Source organism: Grampus griseus, assembly GCF_964374135.1.
Source record: "Grampus griseus genome assembly, chromosome: 3".
In the NCBI taxonomy this organism is placed as follows: Eukaryota; Metazoa; Chordata; class Mammalia; order Artiodactyla; family Delphinidae; genus Grampus; species Grampus griseus.
Genome location: NC_139019.1, coordinates 58,963,652 through 58,976,543, shown reverse-complemented (window position 1 = coordinate 58,976,543; position 12,892 = coordinate 58,963,652). Strand labels below are relative to the sequence as shown.

At 37.2% G+C, this 12,892-nt stretch overlaps 1 protein-coding gene across 2 annotated transcripts in view; it reads right to left on the bottom strand.

Annotated features, from left to right (window-relative positions):
- POLK (DNA polymerase kappa) overlaps nt 1–12,892 on the bottom strand; it is a 62,168-nt gene that overhangs the window by 27,203 nt on the left and 22,073 nt on the right. For both annotated transcript variants that reach the window (XM_082651521.1, XM_082651522.1), the window contains exon 3: nt 8,850–8,969. In XM_082651521.1, coding sequence (XP_082507647.1) covers nt 8,850–8,969 — 120 coding nt within the window. The remainder of the gene's footprint in view (nt 1–8,849; nt 8,970–12,892) is intronic.

Sequence of the window (12,892 nt, the reverse complement as noted above, 5' to 3'; positions counted from 1 at the left end):
ACTTTTAGTAGGTGTCAATTTGTCTCTGTCTGTCCATCCATCCATCTGGCTACCCACTCACCCACCCATCCCCACACCTATCTATGTATATTCGATTATTGTTTATTAAGGCTTTTATTTTCATGAACATAGGCAGTCTGTTCTCAAATATCATTCCCTACTAACTCTTTCATTTTTCAATACCTACAAGTACATAACAGGTACTTAATAAATATTTACTGAATGAATAAAGCATTCCAACTGTTTATATATCAAATGATTCTACTGCTTTATAAATTTGGAAAACAACTTACTGTAACTAAAAGCTTCAGTTTAGGTAAAATAAACAACAACTCCCACCTGACCCATAATATTAACATCTTAAAATATTAACAAAGGAAATGTACAATAAAAGATTATACTTCTTTGGCATATGATGTTTATGCTGAATACTACTGTACAATCGATCGTCCTAAGGCATACTGTAAACATTTCCTCTGTAGAACTGCTTTTATAAGGCTAAAATTTGATAACTGTTAGTCTATTCAAATCAAAATTGAAAATTTAATCTGCAATTTATCCTTTCATGAAATTTCAACATATATAAATATATCAAATATAACAGTGAAGAATCTTTAAGGAATTTTTTTTTACAGAAAATTTTACAGAAATTTTTTTTTTGTAAAATTTTTACAGAAAATTTTACAAAAATTTTACAGAAATTTTTTTTACAGGGATTTTCTTTACAGAAAAAGAGTTGGATTGATAAGAAAGAAGAAAGAGAAATGAAAGAAATAACCAAGGTAGGGCAGTAAGAAAAGGGTTTATGTAGCAGACATACCCATTCCCAAGTGTTCCTTTTTTGTGGGCTCTACTATACAGGCTGAAAAAGCTAAATACACAGTTTTCTAGCTTCCCCTGCAGCTGGGGGTGGCTGTGTGACCATTTTGATTTAGTAACATATAAGGAAGTCAGTAAGAGCATTAAGTAAAATCATGAAGAGAAGAGAAAAGAAAGCTATTGAATGAAACAGAATACATAGAGAGCATGGAAGAGTGTCTTGGCACATGGTACAAGTTCAATAAATGCAATCTATTACTAAAAGGATCACTGGAGAACTGCATAACAAAGCAGTAAAAAATTAAGGGAAAAGCAGCCAGAAAGAAATAAGCAAGTGGTGTGAGCTCTGGAATGAAAGCAATTTCCATCATGTGGAGATCCCTAGAGTAGGTTTCCTAAAAGGTGGAGAGTTTCAGGGGCATACTTTAGCTTTTTCCCCTCGTTGGACTTCAACCTTGTTTTCATTCTGCAGAATTTTTTTTTTTCAAGGTCTTCCTTCTTAACATTATAGTGACGCCTGGCCTACTAGCTACAAGTTAAAACCGCAACTCCTCTTTTTTTTTAAAAAAAATATTTATTTATTTATTTATTTATGGCTGCATTGGGTCTTTGTTGCTGCATGCGGACTTTCTCTCGTTGTGGTGAGCAGTGGCTACTCTTCATCGCGGTGTGTGGGCTTCTCATTGTGGTGGCTTCTCTTGTGGAGTATGGGCTCTAGGTGCACAGGTTTCAGTAGTTGTGGCACATGGGCTTCAGTAGTTGTGGCACACGGGCTTAGTTGCTCTGTGGCATGTGGGATCTTCCCGGACCAGGGCTCGAACCCGTGTCTCCTGCATTGGCAGGTGGATTCTTAACCACTGCACCACCAGGGAAACCCCGTAACTCCTCTTTTAGAAACAATCACCCTGATTCATATTTGTCTCCAGTAGCCATAGTGAGACTTTCTAGAGGATCCATTCCTGTTTAGGCTGCAACTCACTGAATAACCTGGGGTACTCTGTGCCTTCTTCAGGCTGTTCCTCTGTGCAGAATGCCCTTCCTAGTTCTGTCACCAACCCTTCAAGGATCAGCTCAGACGTGTCTCTGTAACTTAATTGGATCTCTGTCCTCTATGCCACAGAATTCAATGTTCCCTTACTTGTTTTCCTGCTCTTACTATAGCACTTACTGTAATATTAGACTCTAAATTGTGAGTTCCATCAGGAGAAAGACCTTATCTGCTTTAAAAAGTTTTCCTCAAAGGGAGATAAAGGGTACAAACTTCCAGTTACAAAATAAATGAGTCACAAGGATGAAGTGTAAAGCATGGGGAATAATACTGTAATAACTTTGTAAGATGACAGATGGTAACTATAGACTTATCCTGGTGATCATTTTGTAACATATAGAAATATTTAAACACTATATTGTGCACCTGAAACTAACATAGTGTCATAGGTCAATTGACCTACTTCAGTTAAAAAAAAAAGATGAGTAAGATTTGGGGTCTAAGGTACAGTATGATAACTATAGCTAACAATACTGTACTGATATGTGAAAGTTACTAGAATGTAAATTTTAAAGGTTCTCACAATGAAAATAAATAATGGTAACTATGTAAACAAGCAAACAAACAAATTCTTTCCTCATAAAAGAGAAAGGGGGCTTCCCTGGTGGCACAGTGGTTGAGAGTCCGCCTGCCGATGCAGGGGACACGGGTTCGTGCCCCGGTCCGGGAAGATCCCACATGCCGCGGAGTGGCTGGGCCCGTGAGCCATGGCCGCTGAGCCTGCGCGTCCGGAGCCTGTGCTCCGCAACGGGAGAGGCCACAACAGTGAGAGGCCCGCGTACCACAAAAAAAAAAAAAAAAAAAAAAAAAGAGAAAGGGAGGAGAGACTTGTACACCCATTTATACATATCAGTATAAATTTTATTCTTTTATATATATATTTATTCCATATATATAATATATATATTTCTGATTAAAAAAGAGAAAGTAGTATTTGTAGAAAAAGTTTGGAGAAGGCTATCTCATGCAGTGAGATACTACACCTAATAAATGGAACGTTTTAACATTACTCCAATTTATCATCCAGATTTAGAATAACTATTTCTTCCAGTACTTCAATTTCAAACTAGAGAATAGCATCCTGACATAAAAAAAGATGTAAACAGGGCTTCCCTCGTGGCGCAGTGGTTGAGAGTCCGCCTGCCGATGCAGGGGATGCGGGTTTGTGCCCCGGTCCGGGAGGATCCCACGTGCCGCGGAGCGGCTGGGCCCGTGAGCCATGGCCGCTGAGTCTGCACGTCCGGAGCCTGTGCTCCGCAACGGGAGACGCCACAACAGTGAGAGGCCCGCATACCGCAAAAAAAAAAAAAAAAAAAAAAAAAGATGTAAACAATTCATGGAGACTAATAAAAACAAGGTTAGATTAAAAACGACTCTATATCAATCCAGAAAATGTGCCTTAGATTTGAGTCAACTGAGAATAAGGGAGCAGCATCTGAAATACCTTAACCCAGAAACGCTGAAAAGGAAAAAGATAATAAATAGAAAACAAACCAAATGGGAAAAAATTCTCCTTAGACTCATACATTAATGCTATGACAGTTTCCTCAGCAATCTATTGTCCTTTCTGTGCTTAAAACAAGTGTACAGGTGCCAAAAGGAAACCTCGCCACTGAATGACTCACGTTCCACTTTGCTTTACTATCTCTCATTAGTCACCCTTATCTGAACTCTTTTCTTCTACATCTACCAAATGCACACCATCACTGCTTTTTTCCAGTTTCTTCTACTGAAATTTTCATTCATGTTTTCCTTTCTTCCATTTTTCCTTCCAAATGACTTCCAAGTTCTGATCTGAGTCTCTAATATGTACCTAGTCCCTCTTGCTATAGTTCAGAGCCAGAGTGTATCACAGTGGGTTTTTGTTTGGGTCTCAAGCCTGCCACTTACTAGTTACATGATAGTGGGTAAGTTAATCCCTCTCATCCTTTCTTTATTTGTAAAGAGGGACTAAACCAATTTCAAAAGGTTGAAAGAATTAAGAGATACCCATACGACTCACTTATCTAGGGATATGGTAAGGGCTTAGTGATATTAACTATAATTTTTAAAGTAGAAATGACATTTACTGAGTATATTATATGTAATATGAAAAATGCTTCTTATGTTAACTCACCTAATGGTCAAATTAATTGAGAGAATAATTATTATTCCCATTTTATAGATGAAACTAAAGCTCAGTAAGATAATTAAATTTGCCCTAAATCATAGAGCTGGTAAATGTTAGAATTAGACCTGGAAAACAGGTTACTCTAAAGCCTGTGCTCTTTCCATTATTTTATGATACTTCCCTAAAATGAATTCTTAAAGTGTTTAACACTGAAATAAGCGCAAATCAAGCTCTAGTAGTATTATTTTATATCATATTATGTCTTATTTATGTTTTAAAAATCCCCCTTTTGGATTACATTTAGGAGACTACTTCAGAAATATTGTTTTTCATTTTCTTGACTTAATATTACCCTAAAAATTGTTAAGTAAATCTGGGTTCTCCAAATCCAGTGTTAAAGTGGTCAAAATGCACTGATTTGCTGTGTAATTGCCATTTAATATAACATGGATGTTTGTCTATTCAATTCAAGAGCCCATGTTACAATAAGATGTTTTGACAGCTACAAAAATGATTGTGCTTTTAAGAAGTTTAATGAGGATGGGATAGGGTGGGGAATACTTAGGGAGGTTCTCAAGAAACATCAAGGGAGTTTATGCCTACAGAGCTTTCTTATCTTATCACACACAATAAAATCTACTACTTGGAAATTTCATGACTCTAAAATAGAAACACATTTCCCATGAAAACCTCTCTGTTCTTTCAGACCTTCTAGGCTCCTTAGGATTTCCTCAATACCCTCCCACTTATACAACTTCTTTTAAAGGAAGCTCAAAAACTGAAACAATTTTACAATCAACATAAAACACATTTCCTGCCATTTCCCTTGCAAAAGATGCCTCAGAGCCTCCCATGGAATATCAACTAAAACCATAGCAAAACCTGAAGTACCGCTACACAATGTACGGTGTTTTCTGTTTCCTCAGATTATTAGCATATTTAAGGAAATGAGCTTTAAAAGTAGTATAAACAGCAAGAAGTTGTTATATTGTACCACTCCTATGTATTACATTTTTAAAACTTTATTAAAGATATTTGTAGACTATAAATCAATAAAAGTTACCAAAAAGGGAAAGTAAACTGCCTAAGGATTAATATCAACTTAAAAACAGTGTTACTGCGGGCAGAATAGAATTTTTTTAACTTGATGAAATAATGCTTAAACTTATGTGAAAGAAACAATGCATAAGAAAAAAATTTTTTTCTGAAGAGTAGTGAGGGGGAATATTAAACTATATTATTATGATTCAATAAATAAAACTGCATGGTACTGATATGGGGAAAGATTCAATTGATTAAAAGAGAGTCCAGGGACTTCCCTGGTGGCGCAGTGGTTAAGAATCTGCCTGCCAATGCAGGGGACACGGGTTTGAGCGCTGGTCCAGGAAGATGTCATGTGCCATGGAGCAACTAAGCCCATGTGCCACAACTACTGAGCCTGCCCTCTAGAGCCCATGAGCCACAACTACTGAGGCCATGTGCCACAGCTACTGAAGCCCACGCACCACAACAAAGAGTAGCCCCCACTCGCCATAGCTAGAGAAAGCCTGCGTGCAGCAACGAAGACCAGACACAGCCAAAAATAAATAAATAAATTTATTAAAAAAAAGAGGGCTTCCCTGGCGGCACAGTGGTTGAGAGTCTGCCTGCCGATGCAGCGGACACGGGTTTGTGCCCCGATCCGGGAAGATCCCACATGCTGCAGAGCGGCTAGGCCCGCGAGCCATGGCCGCTGGGCCTGCGCATCCGGAGCCTGTGCTCCGCAACGGGAGAGGCCACAACAGTGAGAGTCCCGCATACCACAAAAAAAAAAAAAAAAAAAAAAAAGAGAGAGAGGAAGAGAGACAGAGAGTCCAGAAACAAATCCAAGCACAATGAAAATTTAGTATATGGAAGTTCCTCATTTCAATTCAGTGGAGAAAGGACTTATGATTAAATAAATGATGTTGGGACAAGCGGATCACCATTTAGGAAAAATAATACCATTTAAGGAAAATATAATACTATTTAAGAAAAATATACTTCATACCTTACATCAAAACAAATTCCAAATGGACTAAAGATTTGAATATAAAAAAACTATAAAAACACTAAAAGAACATACAGGCTTGGTTGTGAGGAATAACTTTCTATGCACAATACTAAAGCCAAGAAAAAAATTTTTAACACTGCTGGATTTGATTACATAAACATTTAAAAATGTATAGGGAAAAATCCCTGCAAAATTAAAAGACAAACAACATATTAGAAAAATCTTTACAAGCGGCAGAGAAAAAAAATTTTTCACGTATAAGATCTATAAACGAGGAGAAAACAAACTCCTCTAGAAATGTGGGCAAAGAGTATTGCTTTAGACTGCTAGTTGAACCCTGAAATCTACTCTCTCTTCCTTCCATAGTAATAGATTTTTAGCTGACACATGGCCACCCAGCTAGAGAATATATTTTACAGCTTCTCTTGCACTTAGGTGTGGCCGTGAAACTTCAACGTGACCTAAAGCAATGTGCGCAAATTCTTTTTCACTTGTTTAATAGTAAATTACTTTCCTTCGATGATATTTTCCTGGTTCTTTCTTCCTTCCCAGAGACTGGAATATGGATTGAAGGTAATCCATTTCTGTCAATCCAGGTAAGGATAACACTAGGGGATGATGGAACAAGACAATGTAGAACCTGGGTCTCTAAATTACTATGGTGATCAGAACCACCAGACCAGCTGGGACTACATACCTGTTATGTGGGAAAGAAATAAACTTATTTGAACCATTATATTTTTGAGTCTCTTGTGCTAGCTACTTAGCCTATATCCTAACAAACAGAATAAAGGAGGATATTCCCACAAGAAGGAAATATTGATGGCTAATTCATTTGTGAAAAGACATTCCTTCTCTGTCATAGTCAAAGGAAGGCAAATTAAAGCAACCATGAAATAATATTTAGACACCGTATCAGCAAAAACTAAAAGACTGATAAAATTGATAAAATCTAGTTTTAAACAAGTATGTGAGGAAACCAGCACTTTTATGTTGAAAATGTAAAATGGTACCATCTTTGGTGAAAATAACAGAACGGGAGAGTACAAAGATACATGAATACAAATGATCATCCCAATGTTGTATATAAAGCAAAAAACTGGAACCAAGGTGGGATGAGGTAAATAAATTATGCACCTCCATACAGTGGACTGCTATGAAGCATTAAAACTGATGATTTGACTGATAAATCATCTTTAGTCATGATAGCAGACCACTTAACACAGAAGATAAAAAACTAGCTTGGGGCTTCCCTGGTGGCACAGTGGTTAAGAATCCGCCTGCCAATGAAGCGGACATGGGTTTGAGCCCTGGTCCAGAAAGATACCACATGCCACGGAGCAACTAAGCCCATGCGCCACAACTACTGAGCCTGTGCTCTAGAGCCCTTGAGCCACAACTACTGAAGCCCGTGCCCCTGGAGCCTGTGCTCCGCAACAAGAGAGGCCACTGCAATGAGAAGCCTGCGCACTGCAGCAAGGAGTGGCCCCCGCTCGCCGCAACTAGAGGTGGCCAGCGCACAGCAACGAAGACCCAACGCAGCCAAAAATGAATAAATTAAATTAAAAAAAAACCCCAAAACTAGTTTGTGCTCTAGGAAAGCATATATCAAAAAAGAAAATGACACACTGTAGTTTGATAAAGAAAACAAAATTTATAATCTTTGAACTCTATCATGAAAAGAATTTTGCAGCATAGTAGATTAATATTATAATTTTATTGTTACGTTATAGGTTAAAGTGCTTTGTAAAACTGAATCAGATTTTGATAGAGGGTAAAACTTTTTTTTTTTAAATTAATTTATTTTTGGCTGTGTTGGGTCTTCGTTGCTGTGTGCGGGCTTTCTCTAGTTGCAGCGAGTGGGGGCTACTCTTCGCTGCGGTGTGCGGGCTTCCCATTGCAGTGGCTTCTGTTGTTGCAGAGTACAGGCTCTAGTTGCACGGCCTTCAGTAGTTGTGACACATGGGCTCAGTAGTTATGGCTCGCGGGCTCTAGAGCTCAGGCTCAGTAGTTGTGGCGCACGGGGTTTGTTGCTCTGCGGCATGTGGGATCTTCCTGGACCAGGGCTCGAACCCGTGTCCCCTGCATTAGCAGGCGGATTCTTAACCACTGCGCCACCAGGGAAGTCCCAGAGGGTAAAACTGTCTTTAAAAGTAAACTTTAATGTTACTGCTTTGAGTTCTCAGTCTACCACATGATGCTTTGCAGCTTGGTTCTTCTCAAACTCTTCTACTGAAATAACTTTTAATACCACAGAAACTGAGTATTTACTCCCCAAAGATGCTGAAGAAGCCAAAGGCCCCACATTTTTAGAAGTCTTGTGTTTTATCTTAAAAGTTCACATACATTTGGCACTCTACCATTTACATGACTTCGTTTTACTGTAACACAATTATGTTTTAAAGTACTTTCAAATTTAATTGGTTAACATGTTCCCCTAAATCTTTTTTGCAAAATTAGTTTTGCAGAAAACATGCCACATTTATCTTGTGCGCTTTTCTAGCTGCAATGTACATACATAATAAAAAGAACAAAAGCTTTGGATTAAATCCTAGCTTTGCCAACTACCTGTCATACGAAGCTGGGCAAGTCACAACCTAACTAAGGCTCCATTTACTCTTCTGTATAATGCAGGTGACAATGTCTAGGTGTGGGTCTTTATGTAAAAGGGTAGAGCAGTATTTAACAAAGTTGTATGCACATTTGTTAAATTTTATGCTTTACAATGTAATGAACATTTACATTTCACCTTGTTTTCAGTTATGACTTGACCATGATGCATTTTAACTATCAATTATTATTCTACCAGCTTCCACTTTATTTAGCAATTGAATTAATACCTGTAATTGTGCTTTCCTTAGCTGCTGGCTGGTAATTTGAGCTTTTTGTTGCATCATATTTTCAATTCGTTGGTTGACTTGCTTTTCTTTCTTGAGCTCATTTCCATAAAATCTGGACCCCTACATAGGAAAACAAAATATAAGAAGAATGTTTGAAGGAAGCATCACTGCGAACCTGATGGCTAAGAGCACAGACTCTAGAAACAGAATGACTGAATTCAAAACTTACCTCCATTACTTACTAGCTGGGTTACCCTAAAATTAATCTTATTATGTTTTAGGTTTCCTTATCTGTAAAATGAATTTATAGTTATCTAAATCATAGGAATCTTGTGAGGCAGGATGTAGCACAGTACAGACTCTAGAGATGTGTACAGATCTGCACTCAGAAAATAACAAAATAACAATGTGTCCTAGGTGGGATCCTCCGGGCATATCCAAGGCCTTAGTCAGCTGAGTCATCAGTTATCTCCTTCACTTTCACTAAAAAATTATTGTAAAAAATTAACTAACAGAAACCTCAATTAAATAGAGTCAGAGGTCAGAAGGGGGAGCTCTCATGCCCTTTGATGATAGTAGAAAGCAAGACAAAGAAGACTCCTCTTCTTTTCTGGCAAGAACTCAGCCAATAAAAAGTCATGGACTCTGTTTACTATACCCTTGCCAACTTCCTTTTCCCTTATTGGAAAGAGTTTTCCTCTCCAGTTTTGCTGGGGACTTGCATTTGGCTTGCCATGGTTGCAGACCTTGAACTGCAATTTTCCGCTATCTTGAATAAACATATTTTTTTAGTGGAGAAATAACTGGCAGTCTAGTTGTTTTAGGTAAACAGTACTTTAACAAATTTAATGTTAGCCATTAAATAAAATGTAGAAAATAACTTCTAGAAAATCATCCGTCATTCCATCACTGAACATACTATCTATTTATAAGGTTGATGGACATTTAATTATTTTCACTTTTTGGCTATTACGAAAAGCGCTGCAATGAACAATTGTGTACACATTTTGTGTGGACACATGTTTTCATCTTCCTTGGATATGTACCTAGGAGTGGAATCTCTGCGTTATATGGTAACTCCATGCTAAACCTTCTGAGGAACTACCAGACTGTTTTCCAAGTGGCAGAACCATTTTACAAACCTACCAGCAACGTATGAAGGTACCAATTTCTCTATATCCTTGCAACATCTCTTACTGTCTATCTTATTTTTTAAATTAATTAATTAATTAATTAATTAACTTATTTATGGCTGCGTTGGGTCTTCGTGTGCGGGCTTTCTCTAGTCGCGGCGAGCAGGAGCTACTCTTTGTTGCGGTGTGCAGGCTTCTCATCGCGGTGGCTTCTCTTGTTGCGGAGTGTGGGCTTCAGTAGTTGTGGCACGTGGTCTCAGTAGTTGTGGCGCACGGGCTTAGTTGCTCCATGGCATGTGGGATCTTCCCAGACCAGGGATGGAACCTGTGTCCCCTATATTTAGGCAGACTCTTAACCACTGTGCCACCAGGGAAGTCCTGTCTTATTTATTACAGCCATTCTAGGCTATAATACTATGAATGGCATCTCATTGTGGTTTTAATTTGCCTTTTTCTAATGACTAATGTTGAATATCTTCTCATGTGCTTATGAGCCATTCTTATATCTTCCTTAGTGAAATGTCTATTTATATCTTTTGCACATTTTTTGATTGGGTTGTCTTCTTATTTTGCAAATATTTTACCCTAGTATGTTGCTTATCTTTGTATTTTTTAATGGTATCTTCTGAAGTACAAACATTTTGAAATTTGATGAGGCCCTATTTGTCAACTTTTTCTTTTACTGACTGTGCTTTCAGTGTTGTATCCAAGAAATGTTTGCCTAACCAAAGATCTCAAAGATTTTCTCCTATCTTCTAAAAGGTTTATTGCTTTAGTTCTTACATTTAAGTCAATTTTGAGTTAATTTTCAGTGTATGGTGTGAGTTAAGGGTCTAATAAGTTCATCTTTTTTGCATGTGGATATCCAGTTGTCCCAGTATCATGTGCTGAACAGACTATCCTTTTGCCTTGGTACAAATATCAATAAACTATAAACATTTATTTCTAGACTCTCAGTTCTGCTCCATTGTTCTATATGTCTAGCCTCATGGCAGTAACACGTTGTCTTGATAACTGTAGCTTTATAGTAAGTTTTGAAATAGGAAAGTCAGACCCCCATGCTTGTTCCTTTTTACAATTGTTTTGACTATTTTAGATGTTTCTCATTTCCATATAAATTTTAAAATCTGTTTGTCAATTTCTGCAGAAAAAAAAAAGCCACTGGAATTTTGATGAGGGAAGTACACTGAATCTACAGATCAATTTGGGGAGAACTACCTTCTTAACCGTATGGAATCTTCTCATCCTTGAATAGGCATATGTCTCCATTTTTTAGGTCATTATCTTCCCTCACCAAGTTTTTGTAATTTTCAGGGTACAATTGTTGCACTCCTGAAATTCCTTAAGACTTTCTATGTATTAGATCATGTCATCTGTGAACAGATAGTTTTAGTTCTTTGTTTCCAATCTTGATGCTTTTTATTTCTTTTAGTTGCCTGACAGCACTGGCTAAAATGTTCAGAACTAGGTTGAAAAGAACAGGTGAGATTGGACATCCTTGCCTTGTTCCTGATTTTCGGGCAAAAGTGTTTATAGTCTTTCACCATAAAGTATAATGACAACTATAGGGTTATTTTTTTTGGATTTTTTTTGTTTTTTAATTTTTATTGGGGTGTATATGTTTTTATAGATGTCCTTTTTAGGTTGCAGAAGTTCCCTTCTATTTCAAATTTATTAAGAGTTTTTAGCATGAATGGGTATAGGATTTTGTCAGGTATGATTTTTCTGCATCTATTGACATGACCATGTGTTTTTTGTCCTTAATTCTATTAACATGGTATAGTACATTAATTGATTTTTGGAGGCTAAACCAACCTTGCATTCTTAGGATAAATCCCATTTGGTCATGCTACATAATCTTAATATTTTGTTGGATCCAGTTTGCTAATATTTTGTTGAGGACTTCTACATTTATAAAGATCTATTATCTTCTGCTTGTCTGACTTTAGTATTAAGGGGATACAGGCCTCATAGAAAGAGCTGGGAAGTGTTCCATCCTTCTTTATTTTTTGGAAGAACTTGTGGAGTATTGGTATTATTTCTCTTTTAAATGTCAAATAAAATTCACCAGTGAATACCCAGGAAAAAACCATAATTCAAAAAGACACATGCACCCCAATGTTCATTGCAGCACTATTTACAATAGCCAGGTCATGGAAGCCACCTAAATGCCCACTGACAGATGAATGGATAAAGAAGATGTGGTACATATATACAATGGAATATTACTCAGCCATAAAAAGGAACAAAATTGGGTCATTTGTTGAGACGTGGATGATCTAGAGACTGTCATACAGAGTGAGGTAAGTCAGAAAGGGAAAAACATATATTGTATATTAATGCATGTATGTGGAACCTAGAAAAATGGTACAGATGAACTGGTATGCAGGGCAGAAATTGAGACACAGATGTAGAGAACAAACGTATAGACAACAAGCGGGGAAAGCGGCAGGGTGGTGGTGGTGGTGTGATGAACTGGGTGATTGGGATTGACAGGTATACACTGATGTGTACAAAATGGATGACTAATAAGAACCTGCTGTATAAAAAAAAAAAAAAATCACCAGTGAAGACATCTTGACCTGATCTCTTTTTTTCCTTTCGGAGGGGGAAGATTTTTAATTACTAATTTAATTTCTTTCCTTTTTATAGGTCTATTTAGATTTTCTGTATCTTCTTAAGTCAGTTTTGGAAAATTGTGAATGTCTAGAAATTTATCCAATTTATTGGGATTTGTTTTAAAATACTCTAATTTCCACCTCCAAAATTCAGTAGGGAGAAGTAAGTGAGAAAGATGAAACAATATTTGTAAAAATGTTGATAATTATTGATGCTGGGTGATGATTACCTGGGATTCACTATACTATTCTAATTTTGGGTATGTTTAAAATTTTCTGATTGAAGTTTTTA